The sequence below is a fragment of the Balaenoptera musculus genome, chromosome 13 (assembly GCF_009873245.2).
Source record: "Balaenoptera musculus isolate JJ_BM4_2016_0621 chromosome 13, mBalMus1.pri.v3, whole genome shotgun sequence".
NCBI lineage: Eukaryota > Metazoa > Chordata > Mammalia > Artiodactyla > Balaenopteridae > Balaenoptera > Balaenoptera musculus.
In genome coordinates this window covers 83,928,795-83,954,233 of record NC_045797.1, presented here as the reverse complement: position 1 = coordinate 83,954,233, position 25,439 = coordinate 83,928,795, and the positions used below count along the sequence as shown (strand labels likewise).

General features: G+C 38.8%; 1 protein-coding gene and 1 pseudogene across 7 annotated transcripts in view; both read right to left on the bottom strand.

Annotated features, from left to right (window-relative positions):
• The window catches only part of ADAM17 (ADAM metallopeptidase domain 17), a 61,291-nt gene that overhangs the window by 26,047 nt on the left and 9,805 nt on the right, over positions 1-25,439 (bottom strand). For 3 of the 7 annotated variants that reach the window (XM_036872453.1, XM_036872456.1, XM_036872454.1), the window contains exons 2-10: positions 22,708-22,840; positions 14,363-14,493; positions 13,456-13,544; positions 11,302-11,470; positions 10,125-10,258; positions 7,857-7,946; positions 5,793-5,906; positions 2,365-2,509; positions 2,168-2,256 (exon numbers count right to left, since the gene is read on the bottom strand). In XM_036872453.1, coding sequence (XP_036728348.1) covers positions 2,168-2,256; positions 2,365-2,509; positions 5,793-5,906; positions 7,857-7,946; positions 10,125-10,258; positions 11,302-11,470; positions 13,456-13,544; positions 14,363-14,493; positions 22,708-22,840 — 1,094 coding nt within the window. Of the gene's footprint in view, positions 1-2,167; positions 2,257-2,364; positions 2,510-5,792; positions 5,912-7,007; positions 7,056-7,856; positions 7,947-10,124; positions 10,259-11,301; positions 11,471-13,455; positions 13,545-14,362; positions 14,494-18,206; positions 18,816-22,707; positions 22,841-25,439 lie in introns of those variants that run through there. The other 4 variants (XM_036872455.1, XM_036872458.1, XM_036872457.1 and 1 more) reach the window with 4 other exon arrangements.
• On the bottom strand, positions 18,381-20,177 carry LOC118906285 (annotated as a pseudogene).

Sequence of the window (25,439 nt, the reverse complement as noted above, 5' to 3'; positions counted from 1 at the left end):
AAATTAAACAGAATTCATGGGATTTTATTTAATATTGTAAGTAGTATTATAAGGATGAATTTAAATCAATGTAAGAAAATATAACTTAAAAGATATACTGGAACACTCTTACTGAGGCACCAAACATGGGCCATTTCAAAAAATGCCTGGCACCAGTAAACCAAATAGCTAACAGTCAATCATCCAAGCCTCCCGCCCCTCACCCCAATCATACTCCTGTTAAGATCTAACTAACAGATACACGGGTTGGGGGGGGTGGTGGTGGTGTAAAAACAAGACAACTGAAGAACAACGAAACAATGTTCCTTATCCCAGTGACTGAATTCATGTCCAATGACAACCTTAATGACCTAGAGGATTTTATCTATCAGAATCCAGTAAAAGGGCTGCACTGAACCGATGAGATCACCAGAGGATTTCTATCTGAACATAACAATGAATTTAGCCAGTAAAGCTAAAAATGTTCCCGTACTTAACTGCAAAAAATAACAAATTTATTTACTGATTTTTTTCCTAAGAGGGGGAAAAAAAATCACTCCATAGAATCTGAAAAAAATTGTATGCATTTTGCAAGACGTGGGAATTTTTTTTAAGACAGAGTCCCAGTTCTGAAGCCAATGTGTTGAAGATTACCAAGTGTTTATATTAAAATGGTAGTAAAGAAAACTTTGCATTTTTAGCAAAAAAGTACTCAAATCCCAAAGGTGCAATATGGAGAAGTGATTCCAAACTGTGCTTTGGAAAAATTCATTAGTGGATTCTCTAACAGACTGACACTTTAAAAACATCGAAGCGATTTATTTTTTGTTCTGTGTGTCTTATAACAGAAAAATTCGGGAAGACCAAGGAAAACATGTCATGAAATCAAACCACTGATGATGCTGCGATACCAAAAAGGTAAAGGAGTACCATGAGAAACAATTCTGGAAATCAAAAAGTTTCCAGAAACTGCTTACTATATTTTTCTTCTCTCATCCCATTTCACTTTTTTTAAATCAACCAAAGTCCATAATTTATATTAGGGCTCACTCTTTGTGTTGCACTTTCTATGGGTTTTGACAAACACATAATGTCTTAAATCCATCATTAAAGGATACAGAATAGTTTCAACACCTGAAAAAATCCTCTGTGCTGCACCTATTCATCCCTCCCCCCTGGGGAAGCAACCACTGGCAACCACTCATCCTTTTCCTGCCTCCAAGGTTTTGCCTTTTGCAGAATCTCATACAGATGGAATCAAACAGATTGGCTTCTTTTACTTAGTAATATACATTTACGGTTCCTCCATGTCTTTTTACGGCTTGATAGCTCTTTTTCTTTTTCTTGTTTTTAAAGTGCTGAACAGTACTGCATTGTCTGGATATACCAGTTTGTTTATCCATTCACCTACTGAAAGACATCTTGGCTGCTTCCAAGTCTTGGCAATTACTAATAAAGCTGTTATAAACATCCGTGTGCAGGTTTTTGTGAGGGCTCCTTTGAGTAAACACTAAGGAACACGGTTGCTGGATCCTATGGTAATACCAGAGTAAGTTCAGTTTTATGAGAAACTGCCAAACCATCTTCCTAAGTGGCTGCACCACTGTGCATCTCCACCAGCAATGGATGAGAATTCATGCTGCTCCACATCCTCGCTAGCATTTGGTGTTACCAGGATTTTGGATTTTAGCCATTCTAATAGTTGTGTAATGGTATCTCCTTGTTGTTTTGATTTGCAATTCCCTAATAACATATAATGTTGAGCATCTTTTCACATGCTTATTTGCCATCTGCATATCTTCTTTGGTGAGGTGAGGTGTATATTAAGATCTCTGACCAATTTTTAAATTGGGTTGTTCGGTCCTTTATTGTTGAGTTTTTAGTATATTCCCTATATATTTTGGATAGCAGTCCTTTAACAGGAGCTGTAGATGAAGGGCTCCAGAAGGGATGTCTTTAGGAAAAACAATAATCCCGACTTGTCTCAAAAGAAATTTGACAGCTAACAATTATTTTCTTCTTTATACTTTTTATTTTCATATTTCCCACTAAAAGCATACATCTTTTTAGGCAGAAACAAAAAACAGTATGTATAGCTTTTAAAAAAGATACCTAAATAAATATGTAATAGCTCAGGTACTACTACAATAAACTCAAAATCTACACTTTTAAAAATTAAAGAACATACCTTTGTAAGGATGGTTTTACCATAATTTTTTGTGCTGGTCAAACCACTATTCAAATAGATATTTTTCTTTCCAATTGGACTATAATAAGCTACAGGAAAAAGGAAACAGAAACAAACTGCTTGTTCAATACAGAATTATAATATAATCCAATCACCTTGCTATCCTCACATATTCATACAACAAATGGAAAACTTACCCTTTGGGCAAACACCTCCATGACTGTTTGCTCTGGGAGACCCAACATAAGCTAATCCAAGAGTTCCCATATCAAAATCTTGGTAGGTGAAAAGATGTGCTAGGCAGACTTTAGATGCTTCTTCAGCTATATCAAAGCTGAATTGCTTTAAAAAAAACCAAAGTACTCTTAATTAGATTAACAGTTACATCAGACTAAAAGATATATCAACTTAATATTCCAGAATACTACCATACTTTTACGATTGCAATTTTTTTTACATTTTTTTAATTGAAGTGTAGTTGATAGACAATATAAGTTACAGATCTAGTAATTCACAATTTTTAAAGGTTATACTCCATTTATAGTTATTATAAAATATTGACTATATTCCCCATGTTGTACAATATATCCTTGTAGCTTATTTTACACATAACAGTTTGCACCTCTTATCCCCTACCCCTACTTGCCCCTCCCACCCCCCACAACTGATAACCACTAATTTGTTCTCTCTATCTGTGAGTCTGTTTCTTTTCTGCCACATTCACTAGTTTGTTGCATTTTTTATTTATTTGTTTGTTTGTTTTTTGGCCGCACCGGGCGGCATGCGGGATGTTAGTTCCCCGATCAGGGATGGAACCCGTGCCCCCTGCAGTGGGAGCGCCAAGTCCTAACCACTGGATCGCCAGGAAAGTCCCTTGTTGTACTTTTTAGATTCCATATATAAGTGATATCATATATTATTTGTCTTTCTCTGACTTAGCATAACACCTTCCAAGTCCATCCATGTTGTTGCAGATGGCAAAGTTTCATTCTTTTTTATGGCTGAGTAGTATTCCAGTGTGTGTGTGTGTGTGTGTGTGTGTGTGTGTGTGTGTGTGTGTGTGTGTGTGTGTGTGTGTGTGTGTGTGTGTGTGTGTGTGTGTGTGTGTGTGTCTATATATATATATATATATATATATATATATAGACACATACACGTCACATCTTCTTTATCCATTCATCTACTGATGGACACTTAGGCTGCTTCCATATCTTGGTAACTGTAAAAAATGCTATGAACATTGAGATGCCTGTATCTTTTCCAATTAGTATTTGTTTCTTTGATCGATTGCAGTTTTTCACCAGCAATCACAAAACTGTGCGGTATAGTGCTCCTTACCTAAGGTTCTCACTCATCTACACAGATGAGAAGCAGACTGTCATGGGGAGGGTGCAAAAAGGAAAGAGCTTGGAGCTTTTTATAGCGTTTCGGAACTAGGAGGGTTGACGTAAACACATGCAGTTCAGCACTGGGGACACTCCAATTCTGCAAGGCTCAGGGCTTTGATACTTCTTCCAGGGGATCTCAGCACCTCATACCAAAACAAATCCCTCTAAAGGACTTCAAGGATTCTATTGGTTTTGTAGGGGTTTTAAAGTTTGCTTTGGTTTTACAATGTATAGGAGTTATAAACTTATAGGAAAACATATATACCTAGTTTTATGTTACTAAAATTAAGATAAAAATTCATTCAAGTCAGCACTGGTGCTTTGGGAGGGTTTTTTTTTCTTAAAAGGGATCCACGTATTACTTTATTTTTTTCATTTTTTAATTTTTTGGCCACACCACACAGCCTGCAGGACGCCAGTTACAGACCAGGGACTGAACCCGGGTCCCTGCAGTGAAAGCGCCAAGTCCGAACCACTGGACCGCCAGGGAATTCCCCAGAAGGGGTCCACATGTTACTTTAAAAACCTCTACCATAACAGTCAGAGACTCCAACTTAAAAAGACTGATTTTTTTTAATGCTTAAAATGAGCGGTCGGAAAGCCCCGTATAAGGAATGAGGTGTCCCCGGGAGCTGTCTCCCTAGCCACAGAGGGATTTTGATAGTTCCATGATAATAGGCTTAGGCTCTGGGACACTCTTAGGAGCCTTACGGACGAGAAGTGGAGAGGAGCACGTGCAGAGGCAAGTCATTCCCTTTGGTCCCTCCCCTGGTGTGAGTTGTCTGGAGGCCCACAGAAAAGCAGAGGTGGGATCGTTCAGCTGTCCTAGGTGTCAGGAGACCTGGCCACCTGCTTTTGGCTTTGTCATCACTAGTTGTATAACTAAACGTAGACAAGTCATTTAACCTTGCTGTTAATGGGCTGAATTGTGTCCCCCCCCCCCAAAATTCATAGGTCGAAGTCCTAAGTCCTAGCAGCTCACAATGTGACTGTATCTGGAGACAGAGCCTTCCTTTAAAGAGGTAATGGAGGTAAAATGAGGTCATGCAGGTAGGCCGAATCCAAAATGTCTGGTGCCCTTACACACACAAAGGGAAGACCATGTGAGGACACAGGGAGAAGACGGCCACCTACAAGCCAAGCAGACAGAACTCAGAAGACGCTAACCTTGCCAACACCTTGATCTCAGACTTTCAGCCTCCAGAACTGTGAGAAGATAAATTTCTATTGTTTAAGCTGCCCACTCTGTGGTGCTTTATTATTGGCAGCCCTAATAGACGAATACACTTGGCTGAGTCTCTTTAGAAGAGTAATGGTGCTATCTGAGAACACCTCTCCGGTGGCTAGTGGCCCACGTTAGATAAGGTATGTCAGAGTATTATACAGATACGGCACTCTATGGATCTCAACCTGATAATATCTTTTAACTCCATACAAGCTTTGAAAACTTGATTTCGCTTTGGCCTTGTTGAGACTCTAACCAGAGAACCCAGATAAGCCACACTGTGCCTGGACCAACCCTAGAAACTATCAGATAAATAAATATGTTGTTTTAAGCTGCCAAATTTGCAGTGATTTGTTACAGCAGCCATAGGAAACTAACATATTAACAACACAGTAAAAGATAAACACTATCACCTCACAGGCGGTCATTTTACAACAAAGCAATAGGACACACAGACAGAAACTGAGATCACGTGACAAAAAGGATAAATCATATCTTGTCAAGGCAAGAATCCATATGACATAGAATGTTTATGTTATCTTTGGATTCGTTACCAGAATAAAAACACAAAAATTTTAAATTTCCATAGAGAACTTTCAGATCTCCAAGTTATACTTCTACCATCTAATACATTTTCATACCATTTGGTAATTACTGACCTAAAAGATCTACTGATAAGCTTCAAAGAGACCTGAACTAACAAAATGGTGTGTAAAAAATCTGTAAGTTAGGTATCCATCTATTTTCTAAAGGCCGATTACTTCACTAGATTCGCAGAGATATTACGGTTAAGAAGCATTGCTCTGTAGCATTTTTCGCTTTCAGTTCTGCCCACCTTGCTGTCTGCCCTGCTACAGGGGATGAGGGCACTGTTGGATCAGCTGGGGTGGGCTGCCCCTGGTTTTCAGTCACCTTTCCTGAGATGCCCCTTCACTAATACAGACATGACCCACGTTTTTAGGAATCAGAAAATGGTGTTAAATAGTATCACTTTCAGGGTTCCACGACCTACCTCTAGCAGCATCTTCACGTCCCAAGCATCCTTTTCTTCACTTGGGTAACTTTTTGCCATATTGAAGTGCCTTTGACCAGGTCTTACCTCTTGTGGAGACTTGAGAATACGAATCTATACTTAAAGAGATAAAATACTTAGAACACTTCAGAAAAAAGTCACAAGACTGAAATAATACTGCATTGTTTCAGCTATTCAAAAAAAGACCATCTACCATTCTTTAAAAAAAAAAAAAAAGTTTTAGAGTCAAAATTCCATAAAATTCTCCAGCTCTAATATCTAATGTTTAATTTAAAAACAAACTGAGAAGCAAATGGTATGCAAAACACATATGTCAAAGAATGACTTATACATTTATCAATGTACTCCTAAAATTTTATTTCCTCTATATTTAGTTGGAAAAAATGAAAACCTAGGTTCCATGAGCCTAAAATAATGTATTCCAACTATAGTCATTGATTCAGAGATACAGAACAATAAGATGTGCAGCACCGCACACCACAGGAATAAGAGTACAAAAAATAGGGGCTTTTCCCTACACATACAGTACAAATTCATATTAATCCTAATTTTTTAAAAAAGGAACAAAGGTTTGTCTCCAAAGGAGATGAAACATATAGGTTGGCAGATCTGGCAAAGGAACAGAGCCATGCTCAGCTCATTGTTGCCGGTATCTCTTCCAGATCTGCCTGCCTACAGAGGGGATACGGGGCTCTGCTCTGCCACCACGGGGTAAGCTCACTGGGGCAGCTCTGCAGCTTTGGCGGTGGGTGATCAAGATCAACTCTGGGATCAGCTAGGTGGGAGCCCCTGTGACAGCACATCTAAACCACATCCTCCAACCCACCTGTCATCTTTACAGAAACTGGTTTTCTAATCTCCTATCACACCTCATTTTTTCAATTGTTTCCAAATTTTAAAGCAAAAAGGAGCTTTATTTATTGGTCTCCTAAAACTCAAACATGATGCAGCTATTTTAAACAAGTGAGACACCTCTGTTGTACCATAATGGAATAATCACCAACATATTCATGAAATGAAAAAGCAAGGTGCAAAAGAGTACAACATACCACGAATATGTCAAACACACACATATACAAACACATGCTATACATGCATAAAATATCTCTGGAAAGATATGGATGAAACTAGTGACACGGATGTCTCTGGGGAAAGGAACTGGTTTGACAATGGGTAGAGGTTGAGGAGACTTACTTTTCACTGGCTTTTGTACCGTGTATATATTACCTATTCAAATAATAACTTAAAAAAGAAAATGCAAAACAGTGAAAGAGAATGGAAAAGGAGAAAATAATTCTCTTACTTTTCTACAAGTACTATAAAAGTTTAGCATTTATAAGTATGATTTCAAAAGCTTTTTTCTTTTTATTCTCTAAATTCTAAACTACAGAACCTATAAGAATAGGTCTAGTTTAGTACAAAGAGCCTGGAAAAAATAGAGACAATAATTTCCTTAATTTACATGTCAAAATGTCTGTCCAAAGCAATACCCAATTTCAGAAGTCTTGTTAATCAGTCTTATCAACTTGGAACAATTTTTACTATGTGATATAATTAGGATGACATTAATACATCACTGCTGGACATACTCTATTGACAGATAAGAACTCAGGAGATTTTTGGGAAAAGAGATCTAATGGTTCTGTATGTATAAATGCCTTGCAAATGTACATAGTATTTTTAAGTAAATTTTCTAAGCATTCAACAGCATGTGCTAGAATTCTAACTAAAGACATTAAGCATAATCATAGAAAACTAAAGCAAGGCAGGGGATAAAAAGGCCATGAATTCAGAAAAAAGAGAGATCATAGCAGCATAAGGCAGCTTTCTGCCTAAAATAAGCCTAAGAAAAGAATATTTCATAATCTATAAATAATTAATATCAAAACACTGTTAAGTTTATCAGATAAAAATCACTGGCATTTCAGAATATTTATTTATGAGTAAAGTAGAAGATAAGTTTTTGGGTTGTGAAAACAAGTGACAAATATTTACAACACATAACTTAGCTGAGTATTATAACCCACATCCATTGACAAATACCTGCTCTATCTGTATTCCATAACCTTTAAAACCTGCATTGTCCCATGAAGTGTTCCGATAGATGTCATCAACTCTGTCAATTAGCTCTATCTGTGTGTATAAAAGAGAGCGAGAGAAAGACATTATGTATATCTTTACCACTCTTTGCAATGTAATATAAGTTCTGCAGGGATAACAAAAAAAAAAATCAGTTCAGATAAAATACCATTGTAAAAGTTTCACCAATTACAAAAACTAGCATTAAGATGTTACGCTTTACGTTGACAGTGCTAATAAAGAAATTATTCCTAGCCTCAAACTTAAAATGTTGGTATCAGAGGGCTTCCCTGGTGGCGCAGTGGTTGAGAACCTGCCTGCTAATGCAGGGGACACGGGTTCGAGCCCTGGTCTGGGAAGATCCCACATGCCGCGGAGCAACTGGGCCCGTGAGCCACAACTACTGAGCCTGCGCGTCTGGAGCCTGTGCCCCGCAACGGGAGGGGCCGCGATCGTGAAAGGCCAGCGCACCGTGATGAAGAGCGGCCCCCGCACCGCGATGAAGAGTGGCCCCCGCTTGCTGCAACTAGAGAGAAAAGCCCTCGCACGAAACGAAGACCCAACACAGCCAAAAATAAATAAATAAAGTAGCTATTAAAATGTTGGTATCAGAATAGAGCAGTGGTACAGTTCATCCCAAATTTCAGGTAATCAACTGCACAGGGAACCAAAATATCAAGTAACAAGTTTTTTAAAAACTGCCATTCCAGTCAACTACGGAAATGAAAGTTAAAAGTCAATCAATTTACCTAAAATATTCCTAAAAATAAGTACTCTGTTCATTCTATCTCTTGCCACATACCTCAGAAAAACATCTTCTTCAGAAAGAGGTAAGGAACAGTGACAGATACTGCTAACCCTACACCAGACCCCCCTGGGCAAAGTGCAGCACCGAGGACCAGGTAGAAACAGAGAGAGAGGAGTGAGGTCTCACCACACCTCCTTTCTCCTGTCCTCTGATTTGGGAAGGGGGAAGGTGGGTAGAGATTACTGAGGGAGGAGCCACAGTACAATAGCCAAGGACAATTCAAACTATTGAATATATAGGAACAGAATACTCATTACCAATCTGCTCCTCAAAGAGAAGATTTTATTGTTCAAAAACTGGGTAAATGAGGTTTGTTCTGGCAGCTGTGAAGCACATTACACATCTAAGAAATTGTTCTTTGCTTATAGTAACTGTAAACCAAGAAATGCAATTTTTAACACCAGACCTCTCATTATATTCATATTCTTGGTGTAATGAACAAAGAAGCAAACTAAGAGCCCCTAATACAAACCCCATACTAAGAAAGAAGCTTTTCAAGAAGGACTCTCCTACTTAGGAACAAGAGCTATAGTGACTTCACACACTCCTCCTACCACCCTCGTAATAAATTCACTTGGCATGGAAGGGAAGGGAAAGAAGGGTGAGGAAGGGCACAAAAAATCACAGAATGGGAATAGCAAGGCAAGGAGAAAGACGCCTTGGCTGCACTGGGCTCTGCACTACGAATCAATAGCTGCATTCTCTTTTATTCCCTCAACATCATTTGTGTCAGTGCCAAGTTATCACGAGGAATGAGGTCATACTGACAAAAAAATGTCAATGAAATATGATTCCCTTGACTTTTAAAATTACAATAGTAAATGCTTAAAATCCAGCATCAATACTTCTGTAATCCTGCCTTCAAATCTTTGCCCTATAGTTAGTTATGACCACAGACGTCCCATCTATGTCATCCAGTTATAGCCCAACAATTAGCTATTTTATACCAGTACAACATAAACCAAATTGATCAACTCCTCTGATATATACATATAAGCAAAAATAATACACACAAGTTCATACAAATATCAATACTTTTTCCCCCCACTCTGGAGCATACATCCATACGTGTCACCAACAGGATCACTGCCATTATAGCAGAGATGTTTTCACAGAGTTCACTTCTATAAAGAAGGAAGGCCTACATTATGAACTGTCCCTAAACATAATATGCATACAAATTCTGATGTGCACAAAATCTTAGTTGAAACGTAAAATGGGGTTTCAAAAATTTGAAACTAGAATATCTATACAATAATGTAAGAACCTCAGGTGACAGCCCTCAAGTATTCTAGGAAATCACAGAGCATCTGAAACAGATCTCATTTCACTACGTTCAAATTATAGCAGTCTTCTCTTAAATGGAATTTGCCTACTTATGTGAGCTTTTTTGTCCATTACCTCATCCAACATCAAACACTTACCAAGTAGTTTGTAGTTGTACTCTCTTCCCCTCTGCCCATGTATCTGTAAAAGCGATGATCTGCTACCACCAATAATTTACACGTGTTCTTCAGGGGATTAGGGTCAGCTCTTCTCTTCACCCGATGAACAAGCTCTAATATGAATTTGGATGCACTATTAAATCAAAATTCATCAAAACAAGGAGTTTTTTATAGTAACATTTTAAATCTACCGTATTTTTGAAACAAATATTATTTGAGCTCAGTATCCTTAACAGTATCTTGAACAGGAAAACAATTTGGAGAAAGACAAAAAGTGAAAAGTAATATGAGGTTTTCAAATTGTAGAATTCAAAACCAAGGAAAAGTGCAAAAGTACTTAACAGAATAAAACAATCACCTATCTATTGCTGGGCTATGAAGGTGTCATTTTCTTCTAGAAGAAGTCTACAAATTAACAAAAGTAACAGTAAAAATATCCAGATAATCAAACATTAAAAAATTAGTGGGGATTCCCTGGCGGTCCAGTGGTTAGGACTCCGCACTTTCACTGCTGAGGGTGCAGGTTCAATCCCTGGTCGGGGAACTGAGATCCCACAAGCCATGCAGGGCAGCCAAAAAAAAAAAAAAAAATTGAAAAATTATTTTGTGTCAACAGGTCATTTTTTCTTATCAAATAATCACACTGTTTAAGAATTTAGTTATATACTAAAATGCTAGTAATATTTTTCTAAAGTTTTCAAAAATGAGGACAGACTATTTCTCCAAGATGGGTAGATGGTCTTTAAATGACTCTAAATTCATCTGTCCCAAGACTGATAATTTTCTTCTTTCTAAACAGGACAGACCTCTCTTGCTACCAACTAATTTCTTATAAACTTATCTGAAGATTGTTTTTTCACAGTACTATTCTGTCATTTCTAAATACCTACAAATGAAAATATTTTCCCTCAGATTATTCAATTTCCCCTTTCCCCAATCTTTTTTAAAGTCCAATCTTTATTGCCACCATTATTTTCTAGTGTTTTCAATTCTTACAGACAAAAAAATCGAGAAATTTCTGAACAAAACTATTTTCAAGCCAAATACTATAGTTACTTGATAATCATGTTCTTTTTTTTGTCAATTAACAACCACCCCTACTGAAGACAACTGTTATGCTTGCTTCTTATTTGAAATATATTTTTTTTAGTCTTACCGTCAGGTGGCTCTCTGCCTACCAGCCCTTTTGGAAGCAACTCTTCATTATCCGCCTTTATATAACCACACACTTTTGGAGACTGCAAACGTGAAACATTCTTGATATCTTCAGATTTATAAACTAACACTCTTTTGTCTTTAGTATCATTAATTAGTCTCCAAAGTGGCTAAAACAGAAAACAAATATAACTGAGATGGAAATATAAAAATTCCTAAATATTCAAGTCTTACAACATCCTTTCCCTATTTTTAGATAACATTCATTTCCAGGTTAAGTAAACTGACTAGTCAGAACAAAGTTCTTCTCTGTAAGGACAAGGGTCTCCTCAGAACCAGATAGCTCATACAGAAAAGATTCTGTGTATGTATATGTGTGTGTGTATGTACCTCCATATCCGTCACAGAAATGAAAATCAAAACCTCAAGGAGACCACTTCATACCCACTAGGATGGCTGTAATCAAAAAGACATATAACAACAAGTATTGGCAAGGATGTGAAGAAACCCTCATCTACTGCTGTTGAGAGTGGAATACGGAATATAAAATGCAATAAATGTAAAATGGTGAGAATGTAAAGGGCAGCCACTATGGAAAACAGTCTGGCAGTTCCTCAAAAGGTTAAAAACAGAGTTACCATATGACCCAACAATTCCATTCCTAGTAATATTATATACCCAAGATCAATGAAAATATATGCTCACATAAAAACCTGTTCAAAAATGTTCATAGCAGCATTATTCATAAGTAGAAATAACGCTAATGTCCAACTGATGAATGAATAAGCAAAATGTGGTATATCCAAACAATGGAATATTATTTGGCAATAAAAAGAAATGGTGTACTTGACACATGCTATAACATGGATGAACATTGAAAACATTCGAAATGAAAGTAGCCAGACACAAAAGACCACATGTTGTGTGACTGCATTTTTATGGAAATGACCAAGCAAATCTAAAGAAACAAAAAAGACAAATCTAAAGAGACAGAGAGTAGATTAGTGGTTTCCTAGAGCTGGGAGGGTTGGGGTGGGGGGGAAGTGGGCTTCTAAGTAATAAACCACTTTTTCAATTTAGAAATTATTAATCTCATGCAAAAGTACTTCAATAAACCTGATGAGTTTACTTTTAAGTGAACATCTCACAGGGAAATGTTAATTATGGTCATTTTTGTACTTAGTGAAACTGAGAGATATGGATGGAAACAGAATTCCTAATTGTCCCAAAGGGAAATATTTGGAAAAGTGAGGAATCTGAGCAAATTTAACTTGGATCCTAAATGCACCCATTTTGGATTAAGAATTAATAGATGATCCTAAGGAACTAAGCAAACCTGTGCACTGTGGCAGAAACAACGCTGTGCATTCCCCACACAGTTTTATCTTTCTGAGCACAAGAGATTATCTTTCCCAGCCTCCTTTGTAGGCAGGTCAGAGACAAGAGTTTCTGGAACGTGGGTGGAAGTGATGTAGGCCACTTCCAAGCCTGGCCATAAAAATCCCCTGCGGGATCCTCCAGCTGTTTCCCTTCTGTGGCAACCTCAGAGAATATGTGTCCATGTTCCAGAGTATTCTCATTTTCCTAGAGACGCAGAAACACTTCAACCCACAGATCTGTAGCAAACGTTTTGTTTTCTGGACTAGTATCTGACATACAGCCATGTGTCTCGCACAAATGTGGCCAGTTTGCTCTTGGTTTCTACTGCTAGGATTTCAATGGAAGAATGGCCAGAGCCTGAGTTTCCTACAGTTTCCTCTTTTAACTTCTCAAGACTATGAACTATCACCTTTTATTGATCTTGCATTTCCAGAGCATCTAGGAAAGAAGATTTCACCTTCATCTTTGAGAAGGATTATTAGAGAAAGAATAAAGAAAAAATGAGGGAGTTTCCTCTTCCCATTATCCATCTCACATGTGACTTTCAATTACTGTACTTAAAAATACAGAGTGCATCGTATGACAGCATCTTAGATATATAAAATATATATATATTTTTTACTCATCTATTTTTCTGGTTTAAAAAAAAAATTAAAATACAAGGAGAAGAGAAGTTCAGTATAAAGACCCTTTTCTTCTTAAAACAACTGCATAATGGCTTTCTAAACATCAGAGATATATGCTCCTGAAAAAAAAAATTCACCTGTAGACTTACCTCTATATTATATTCCGCCCCATCTGTGTTGATTCTTATCGTGATATCATCATCTCCTATGTGGGCTAGAACCCGAGAGTCAGGCTCACCTTAAGAGAAAAAAAAAGTCATTATTAAAAAATATTTAAATCAAAAAATAAACTATGCACTATCAATAAAAATCAAGCAAGCCCTTCTACAGAGTGGAATGTGCCCAGGCACTGTGCAGATGTAAAAAACACAGGCCCAGAAAGCAGCTGGGTATTCTCACTCTTAAGGAGGAGCCACAACTCTAGTCATTTGAAATCGGCCTCTTTCCCTGAAGCCTCTTATGAGAATTACCTAGTGTGTTATAGAACAAAACAAAGTGTAGATTTTCTTCTGGAATAACTTTACCTACTTTGGGGTAAGAAAGAGGAGGCAGAAAGCATGATTCAGAATATACACGTCTTGAACTGTACTACTTGGGTATTTTTAGTGCCATTTTTTTCGTATTGCAGAAAATTTTCCAGAAGTAAACTGCAATTGCTTGTTTAACATATTTTCTTAAATAAATACATGATAGGATCACAGAGTCAATTACTTTATCTCCTATCTTCCTTGTTTACAATCTCATAAGGGAAGTTGACAATCTCATAAGGGAAGTTGACAATCCCTCCCTGAAGACAAAAGGTTAAATTCGTATGACTTAAGAGGAAATCTGTTGTAATCATGAAAACAGCCAGTTAGTATGACATGCTGGATAATACCCATTTCCTCCTGTTTGAATGTTTCTGCTTCCAGATTTACAAAGCTCAAATGAAACAGACAAACAATAGCACTTCTTCGACACCCCTTTTTCCTCCCCTCAAAAAAGAATATACAATCTAGTTCAATCTGGACACCTAACCTCCCAAGCACAAAGGCAAAAAAATGAGCACCTACTAACCAACCACATGTCCACTGAAGAAGTCCTGCCATTTGACGGGGTACTCGCTTTCATCTTTCCCATCTACGACCACGACTTTGAAATTTTGGGAAAAGCGTTCAGTACTTGATGTCAGGTATAATTTAAAATGCCTAAAGAAAGAATGCATCTGAACTTTAAGCACATAAAACAGAGGCCTAAATTTCATTTAATTAAACTTACTTAAGAAAGAAGTTGACACTTGAGTTTACATTAACGAAGTACTATGCAAGTTATAACTACTGTTTTACTTAGTTATAAGGTACTTAGAGTGTTGTTATCTCCAGTAAAGACAAAACAGACTAGTTTCTTTAGTTGTAAGAACTTGGCAGACCAAAAGAAACTAAAAGTGGGGGGAAAGAAGATTCAAAGAGCTTATATATTCATCTTTTCTGGAGACTCGGAAAAATAAACACAACTGGATAGTTGAAGCTGGAGTTCTGCTTATCTTAAAAATTTAGGGAAGACTGATATTACTGGATACCTTTTATTGAACACGTACTCAGTGCTAGCTGCTCTGCACGCTGTCTCCACCTCACACAGTAAAAACTGAGACTTGGAGATTAATCAACATGCTCAAGGTTCCACAGCTGGTAAAAAGAGGACCTGAACACTGAACCTGGCTTTTACTTCAAATGCCTGCATTCCGCTGCCTCCAGCAATCAGCTGCTCTTACTGCTGCACAAAATTAATAAATATGCTACTTTCCATGTTTAAAAGCAGCCATGCTTCTTTTCTCCTTCAAAAGAGAACTTACCTTGAAAAAACTAATCCACAATTACCATGAGGAAAATAAGTATCAGGTATCCAACAAAGATATCAAAATACACACTCCAGTTCTTTAGTTGGCTTAATACTCTCTTGTAAAAGTTTCGTTCCTGACATAAAAACTGGACGTGGTGAGCAAGAATTTTCAATGATCATTTACAAAATTCTTTCAATGTACCCAAGAACACCAGAGATAAAGGTATGGTTTTTATCTCAGCCACGGGAACTAATTTTGTCAGCTATGGTGTTGAAAATATAAAATGTTACAGGTTTGGTAAATCGAAACTGCCAGGAAGAATCCAGAGTGGGACTATCTCCATGGCAACACTTTTTTTTTTTTTTTAACCTTTTGGGCATAACAAGGTAACTTTAGTTTGTTTGTGGTTTTTTTTAATGGTCATTGGGAAGGAGACACAATAGAACATAATCTCAGAAAACCTTGGAACATTTTCTCCTGCTACCTTAAAACGTACCTTCCCACACACAGTTATGATTTTTTTTCCCCTGTTAGTTATGCTGAGAACTTTGAAAAGAAAAGCATCCCTCCTGGGAATTCCCTGGGGTCCAGTGGTTAGGACTCTGTGCTTTCACTGCCGAGGGCGCGGGTTCGATCCCTGGTTGGGAAACTAAGATCCTGCGAGCCGGGTGGCACGGCCAAAAACAAACACAAAAAACCAAAAAAACAGAACAACCAAAAAGAGCATCCCTCTTATAAATGCCTTATTAGTTAGTTTTAGACTCTCTAGGAGTCTCAATACTATTTCTACTTAATGTTCTTTCCAGGAAAATCACTAGAATTGCACTCTTCATTTTCTATATTAATCTTCTATGAAGTAAAGAAAAGGACCAAGTGTTGGTAAAATTCCTGTTTTTTGAGTTTCCAATCTTCACCTTTGAGCTATAAAACCTCCAACAGGATATGTCAGTCAGAACTTATATTTTACTTTATCCTTCCCAAATTATGTGAAATCATGTACTTTCAGACCTCCTTTAGCAATTTATCTTCCTGACTTTTAAGGATTCACAGTGACTACTAACTGGTGTTAATCAGTCTGAATTAACATTATTTTCCTATTTTTTGGGGGGGTATATACTGTGAAATGATCACCACAATAAGTCTAGTTAACATCCATCACTGCACACAGTTACAATTTTTTTTCTTGTGATGAGAACTTTTAAGATCTACTCTTTTAAGGTCTAACTTTCAAATATGTAGTACAGTATTATTATCTATAGTCACCATGCTATATATCATTACATCCTCATAACATGTATTTTATAACTGGAAGTCTGTACCTCGTATCTATTTTTTTAATAGTGTTTTATTTTTTTTTTTTTTTTGGCTGCGTTGGGTCTTAGTTACGGCACGCAGGCTCAGTAGTTGCGGCGCGCAGGCTCAGTTGCCCCGCAGCATGTGGGATCTTAGTTCCCTGACCAGGGATCAAACCTGTGTCCCCTGCATTGGAAGGCAGATTCTGAACCACTGGACCACCAGGGAAGTCCCCATCATGTCTATTTTTAATGGTCCATTTAGCTGGGTATATATCTCTCTCCTTCCTTCCTCCCTCTTTCTTTGTGGCTGCATTGGGTCTTCGTTGCTGCACGCAGGCTTTCTCTAGTTGTGGCGAGCTGGGGCTACTCTTCGTTGCAGGGCACAGGCTTCTCATTGCAGTGGCTTCTCTTGTTGCAGAGCATGAGCTCTAGGCGCACGCGGGCTTCAGTAGTTGTGGCTCGTGGGCTCTAGAGTGCAGGCTCAGTAGTTGTGGTGCTTGGGCTTAATTGCTCTGCGGCATGTGGGATCTTCCCAGACCAGGGCTCGAACCCATGTCCCCTGCACTGGCAGACGGATTCTTAACCACTGTGCCACCAGGGACGTCCCCACTTTCATTTCTTTATCAGTTCTAGCCCTCTTCAAATATTTTGAGATATTTCACTTTTTGTTTGCTTGTTTGTTTTATAACAACAGAATTTCATTTCTCGTGGTTCTGGACGCTGGGAAGGCCAGGATCAGGGTGCTGGCAGATTCAGTGTCTGGTGAGAACCGACTTCCTGGTTCAGAGACAGCTACCTTCTCACTGTGTCCTCACATGGCAGAAGGGATGAAGGAGTTCTCTGGGGCCTCTTTTATTTTATTTTTTGGCCGCACAGCATACGGGATCTTAGCTCCCTGACTGGGGATTGAACCCATGCCCCCTGCAGGAGAAGTGTGGAATCTTAACCACTGGACCACCAGGCGAGTCCCTGGGGCCTCTTTTAAAAAGGCACTAATCTCATTCATGAGGGTTCCACCCTCATGACCTAATCACCTCCCAGAGGCCCCACCTCCTAACACCATTGCATTGGGGGTTAAGATTTCAACAGATGCATTTGTGGGGACACACACAGTCTACAGCAGTCATTTTCACAGTGGACCACCAGGGCAAAGGGGCATAAACACTCTCCAATTTCTGTTTCTCCTGAGGCCTGGGAATTCATCTCTTCCTAGGTTCCTGTGTATATTTTTCTTTTTTTATTGCAGTATAGTTTATTTACAACATTGTGTTAGTTTCAGGTACATAGCAAAGTGATTCAGTTATATATCAATATATATATGTATACATCTATATTTTTTTTTCCCGATTCTTTTCCATTATAGTTTATTATAAGATACTGAATATAGTTCCCTGTGATACACATAGATCTTTTATTTTATATACAGTAGTGTGCATTCTGTAAATCTCATAATTCCAATTTATCCACTCCCTTCCCCTTTGGTAACCGTAAGTTTGTTTTCTACGTCTGTGAGTCTGTTTCTGTTTTGCAAGTGAGTTCATTTGTACTAATTTTTAGATTCCACATATAAGTGATATCATATAATATGTATAACTTTTTCCAAAAAAATTATAACATTATCAAAAAAGTATTAAAACAATATTTGTATTACTTCATTTTTGTTTCAAATTAACATACTGTAATTGTTTTCCCAAAGATACATTTTTTTTCATACACATCCATCATACACTGTAACCAAAAAAAGCAGTGTACATGAAATAAGAGAAAATAAATTAAAAATCCTTACCATAGCATAGGTAAGGAGGCTCTAGTCTGGAGCACAGCTGAGTTTCCAGCAATATAAGGAGGCTCAAAAGTTTCTTTTAAGAATGCCTGCTAGCAAGGGCTCCAGCCAGGTGGTTGGTTCGTCTGTGAGTCAGTCTTGAGTACTTGAAACAGTTCTGTGTTTGTTTGTTTTTTTCTTAGCGTTTAGAATAGCCATCATTGTCCTGCAATAGGCAGAGCTATCACGTCCAGGAAAAATGAGGGAGGGAACCACAGAGGCAGCGTGAGATCCAAATACAGCATTCGAAGGTAATTGGTGCAGTGGTGCCTAGGGAAGGAGGAAGGGGATGGCACTCCCGGGTTAGCCATCTTCCTTCGGGGGTGTGTACTAGCCGTTTTCTTCGTGGATCTGCACCAAGGACTTGTAGGCCTGCTGTGCTCGTCAGGCTGCATTGAGATTTGCTGGCTCCAAACTGCACTCGTGCTTCTCCCTTCACCAGTGTGGACTGACCTGCATGATCACTGACTCTATTGAGTAGGCACTGCTCCAGCCCTGCTTGGTGAGAAGTTCCATGCAGATGGCACCTCCGCCCAGAACATACCCCCAGGAGAGGACTGGAGACACAACCCTGACAAACGGCGCGTCAAAGGGAAAGTTATCTTTAAAAGAAAAGTTAAGTAGGATGAAGTCAGCTCCTTTTTTCTCTTTGAGGATCTGGAGATCGTTGGCAAAGCGCTGTCCTGGTCAACTTTGAGGAGTCTGACATTCCAATCATACAGACTGTCATTCACGAGGTCGACTGCATAGTTCCCACCTCTGAAACTCTGTGATGGGTATATACCGCTGAGCTCCTTCATCAGCCGGTCAGTAGCCTGCACCGAGCCAGACACCGCACCACTTAAGTAATCTTGCCTCCGGTTCTTTTCAGTTTTCTCTAGTATGGCCAAGTTTTCTCTCGCGATGCCGTCATCTCCAGATGTCTTGCCCTCAGCCGGCTCTCCTTCTTTCATTTCACAGTGAGCAGCAGCCAGGTTAAGGCCATCGGACTCCACTGACCAGATGGGGGGCACAGCAGGGTATGACTCCGTGACGTTGCAGTGGATGCGGACGGGATCCCCAGGCACCGACCCCGGAGGTGCGGTCCGGGCGCGGCCCCCTCACCCCGGCCCCTCCGGCCCCAGCCAGCAGGAACTCCCAGCTCAGCTCGTCCAGGCAGGCGCGGGCAAGGCGGAAGCGCTCGCGGCCGCAGTGAAAGATGGACTCGGGCAGGGCCCCCGCCCCGGACCCACCCCCACCCCGGGCTGCCCCCGGTCCCCGGTGCCACTCCCTGGCCCCCCTGCGGCGGCGGCTGCCGCTGCGGGGCTACTGCATCCTCCGCTCCACTGCGCAGCCGGCGAGCCCGGAGCCTCCGGCCTCCGCCGCCACCGCCCTCATTACTTTAATAGTAATACTATTTCTTGATTTATAAAAAAGAGGGAATGTAACTTCTGGGTAAATTTCAAACTTTTTTTTTCCATAAGATTACTTTTTAACTCATATACAATCTCTCAGTGTTTCCATGCTTTTTCAACCACTAACAAATCACATCAAAATTTAATGTTATGATCTTAAATTATTTTGCTTTCCTCTACCATCTAAAAACAGAACATCTCATTTACCATCACCATCAAATAAAGAGTGGCTTCATATAGGCAGTTCAGCCCTCTACAATTTGATCATTTCAAGTATCCCAACTTTTTTTTTCCTTTAAACTTCAATAACACAGTATAACAGAAAAGAAAAGGTATGGGCTTTGGATTCTGACATACCTGACTCAAATCCCGCCTCCACCACTGACTTGCTGTTTGATCTTGGCCTTAACTTCTGAACCTAATTTATCTTCATCTATAAGTGGAAGTAATACCAACTACTAACTGAATGGTTTTGAGGGTTAAATGAAATAAACTATTTTAAAGTACCCGGTACAAAGTTCTCATATATTGTTAGATACATTTCCTGTTAAACATTTAAGATGAAAATTTAAATTATAAATTTCTCTGCTTCCTTACACAGAGGGAAGATAAGGAGATGTTGTTTAACATTTCCTTAATGAATCAATGGCATCTATGAAACACGAAAGAGAAGTATGTTAGGCTATGGCAGTGTTTGACCCTAGAGTAAGGATTCTACAGGCTACCTCAAGTCTAACTTCAAAAGAAACCCAGAAAACTAAACTTTGAGTTCTTATCGTTTTAAAGTCTTCTCCCGTCCTCCTTTGCTCCTACTCATTTCTTGCTACTGTGTCTCCACTCCTTTGTCAAACTCTTCATCAGCATAGCAGAAATAACACAAGTTTTGGAAGTCAGACTTGTGTTCAAATTCTTTATCTTCCATTTTCTAGCTGAGTGACTTTGGGCAAGTTACCTAACCTCTCTGAGCCTCAGGGTTTTTTTTGCCTTCAAAAAGGGAGTAACAAAGACTTCTATGCAAAGTATGGTGAGAATTAGAGATAATATATGTAAAGTGCCTACTGCAGTAAATACCTGATAAACTATAGCTATTATTAATATCACCACTCTGCTCAAATTTGCTATAGGTGAAGCTAGATAACCTAAACTGCAATATTTTGTCATAAAATCCAACAAAAAGAAATCATTCAAAAATAATCTACGGATGATGGCAATAACTAGGAAAAATAAAAAGATATAGTAAAAATATTTGCATAAAATATCAGTAACACATGTGATGATGGATTCATTTCCTTAATGCCAAGCACTACTACAATTCAGTAACCCAAAGGATAAACCCAATAGAAAAATGGTAAATGGATACGAAAAGGCAGACAGAAAAATAACCTATAAACACATGAAAAGATGATGAATTTTACACAAAATTAAAATCAAAACATTTGTGAGGTACCATCCCCTTTCAGAGCAAGAAGAGTCGAAGGCTGATAAAACCTAGTATTGGCAAGGATAACAAGAAAGAGGTAAACTCACACACTGTTGCTAGAAGAATAAATTGGTCTAATGTCTTCAGGAGGAAACATGTCAACATCAATAAACATTTATATAATATGTATACCCTTGATCCAGTACAGTAATTCACCTTTTAGGAATGTATCCTATAAAAATACCTAGATAGGGGCTTCCCTGGTGGCGCAGTGGTTGAGAATCTGCCTGCCAATGCAGGGGACACGGGTTCGAGCCCTGGTCTGGGAAGATCCCACATGCTGCGGAGCAGCTAGGCCCGTGAGCCACAACTACTGAGCCTGCGCGTCTGGAGCCTGTGCTCCTCAACAAGAGAAGCCACGATAGTGAGAGGCCCACGCACCGCGATGAAGAGTGGCCCCCACTTGCCCCAACTAGAGAAAGCCCTCGCACAGAAACAAAGACCCAACACAGCCAAAGATGAATGAATGAATTAATTAATTAAAAAAAAAAAAAACCTAGATAGGGTATATTTATAAAGATATTCACTGGAGCACTGTTCGTTACAGGAAAAAAAAATCACTTTGATTAAACAGTATCCATCTGTATGGTACTAGTCAACAAACTGTCATAATTTTACACAATAGGAATATTTATGCAGCTGTTATAAATGAGGTAAATCTATGTTATCGATATCACCTACATATATATAGATCTATATGCAAAAAATATGCATTAAAATCTTTTGGAAGTTTATACAGGAAACTTGCTGGGTCTGGGAAGTAAAAACTTCTCATACCCTCTATAGTTTTGGTTTTTTTTGCCACTCCGCACAGCATGCGGGATCTTAGTTCCCTGACCAGGGATCAAACCTGTGCCTCCTGCAGTGGAAGCATGGAGTCTTAACCACTGGACCACCAGGGAAGTCCCTCTGTAGTTTGTTTTTTAAATCAGGTGCATATATTACTTTTAAATATGTGTTGGAGAAGGCCTACCCTATGTACAAAGAAAAAAATCAGCCCATTTATATGCGCCCAGTGTTTGTTATTTGATATTAGTAAAGCTCCCTAAAAAGACTTTAGAAAGAGGCCTGTTATTATCTAACACATTTACATCTGCAAAACATAAGAGATATTAAAATTAATGCCCAAATAGACCACATCTATCAATTTGTGCTATGACATAAGAGCAATTCAATGTGGAAAGAGACCCAGCTCACCACTAGGTTGTGGAGTCCTAAACAAACCCTTTATCTCTAAACCTCAGTGTCTTCATATATAAAATTAAGACAGTACTCAGTATAAGGTGGACAATTCTAAAGTAGCACAAAAGTATTATAATCATTCAATTAATTAAAATTCTTTGTTAGAATTCCAAAAAATAAATAAATATACCATCATTAATTCCTTTGGAATACACATTTACTTTTTAAAAAAGTCATATGAATTTTAGAATAAGCAATACACTACTGTAAGAATCATGACAGACTATAATTATATTACAAATCTTTAAAATGTACTTTCTAAGATTTAATTAGACACTCCAATTTTTCTGCTTTTACCAAACCAAATCCCTCATTGCCCCAACATTATTCTATGAATAATTCAAATTACCTTTTCAAGGCTGAAAAAGTTAGTAGTGTTTCTAAGTGTGTTGAGGCCTGTAGATCCCTTTTTCTTACAGAGTGCTGTTGGATATTGGATAAAGAGAGGATATCGTAGTCGGAGAGCAAAGAATCAAGCTTTTCTGAAATAAAGGTAAAAAAGATTATTAACACCTAAACCTACTAATCAATTGTAATATCATTAAAATGAGAGTCAGACAACAAACTCTTCCTGATGTAATGCCCCAGCACGACCTACGAAAGTCTTACCAAACACACATACACACACACACACACACACACACACACACACACACACACACACACACACACACACACCAGTTTTTAAGACAAAAAGGGATTAAAGGTTGCCAAATTAAATAACAACCTTAGGAAGTAATCAGCCACACCCAAAATGGTCCATTCCTGCAAAACAAATGACCCAATTTCTCCAGGAAACAAATGGCATGAGAAAGAAGGGAGGGGTGGAGACAGAAGGGACTTAAGAATACAGCAAGCAAGCCAGTGTGTGAGCCGTTTTGGATCCTAGGTCAGGCAAATCAATTATGGAAAGATATCTGTGACGATCAGGGAAATGTGAACATGAGTCCATGTTCATATTAGATACTAATAATTTTGATATCTCAGAAAGTATCACAGTATGCAATGAACTAACTTCTAAATTCAAGGCATTTCTGGCTTGTATGTTTAGAATTTTTAAGATCAAGCCTGCCAACTTGACCTGCCCACTGCCCACTTGGGCTACATCAATTCCTTATCAGTTGATGTACAGTAACAAAGAGCAACAAATGTATTAATGGCCTGAGGAAACCAAACTGGGAAAGTAAATCTGTTACAGAAAATCTTTTATAGAAAAACCACATGCTCCAAATTAGAGAGCAAAGAAGTGGTAATATCCCTATCATTGTTGACCTCAACAGACACAGCAGAATATCAATCCACCGGACAGCAGGAAGTATAAGTGGTAAGACCAAACCAATCCCTAGGAAAAAAAAAAACATTAATTATTTTACAAGGCTGACTTGGAACCCAGGAAAAGCAAAGATGGACTGCCCCAAAGATAGACCAAGCACAAATAAGTTTCTATTTGGTATAGAGCAAGAGTAAACACTATAGAGTATATGCTACCCCCATAAGTCACTTTTTATCAACAGCAACTCAGCTGTCTCTCCCACAATCAGGAGGATTTTTGGAAGACAATTTTGGTGACTTAAGTCTCTGTACAAACTGTCTAAAAATACTTGAGCTGATGCTTTCCTTTTCTCTAAACAGATATCACTGGAGAAGCAATGGTATTCAAAATCATTCCACTGGACTTAGAATGTCCTCAAAATATAGCAGCAGGAGCTTAAAATACAAGTGTGTTGCTACTGCAGTTAAATATGCTCACAAAACCATTTTTAAAAGAAAGAATCCACCCAATACTTTTCTCCATCCTCTTCCCCTGAATATCCTCAATTGGCTCTTTCATCCGTTCATTCACTGCTGTGTGCCAGGCCCTGGTCTAAGTACTGAGATACAGCACTCAACACAGCCAAGTCCTTGCCTAAAGCAGCACTCACTTTAGTGGGAGAGACGGACAACGCACAAGAAAATCCACGTCAGTGCCGTGGAATGAAAGCAGGACAGCAGAGAGGCAGTGGGAAGGGCCAATTTATACAGAGTGGTCAAAGAAGGAAAAATGCCCCACTGTCACTTAACGCTCAAGCAAATGTGAAGAGGCACACTACTATATGGTTAAAGCAATTTAATCAAAGTCCATTCAAGGCTCTAACTCAAGATAAGATTAAAGTGGTAGCAAATTTCACACTTGCCGGGTACCACCCATTTTCTGTTAACAAAAATTTCCTTTTAATTTTAATCCAGAGGAAAGCTGTTTCAGAAGGCATCAATCTCTTTTATGCCGATGGATGTTTATTGGTGATTTGGCCTTGCGAATTACAATGCTTCGAGGCACCAATGAAAAACCTTCAAGAAGCTTATCATTTATTCAACAATTTTTGAGTGTTTTGTTTCCCACAAGACACCATACTAGGTGTTCTATGTTATCTACACAAACATCTTGGGGTATTTTTCCCATTTTACAGATGAAGAAACAGACTCGGAGAGAATAATATCACAAAGCTAATGTAGCACAGTACTAGGATTTGAACTGGGGCCTGTCTGGCTGAAAACCCCAAGCTTTATTGATTTCAACTTTTGAAACTGCTTAAAAATAGCCTAGCTCTACCTGGACCTTCCACTTCTTGGCCTCTTACTTTTTGACATGTCAATCAAACATGACCATGCCTCCCTCTGAATTCTGAAGCTTTTTGTTTACACCTTTCTTCTGGCATTTTTTAGTTATATTTGTCTTATCTCACAAATAGATTGTAAAATGGCCAAAAATGAGCTCTGTTTTAAAATCACGGTATTTTTACCTCACAACACCTGGCACAGAACCTTGCACAAAAGAGCACTCCTTTGCTAAAATTCTCAATGCTGATACAATCCTTTAGCTCTTCGACTTCCCTGATACAGGTTGGTACACAGACTCAGTTTCATTCAAGATCATAATCACTCCCACTAACTGAGAAACTTAACCTCAGTCCTATAGTTTCACTGCCAATAATAGAGGCCAGCTGTTCTCAAAGAGTGGTTCCCCACAACCAGCCACCGCCTGGGAACTTGTTTCCCATCCCAGCCCTCCTCAATCGGAAATTCCAGGCGCAGGGCCCAGCC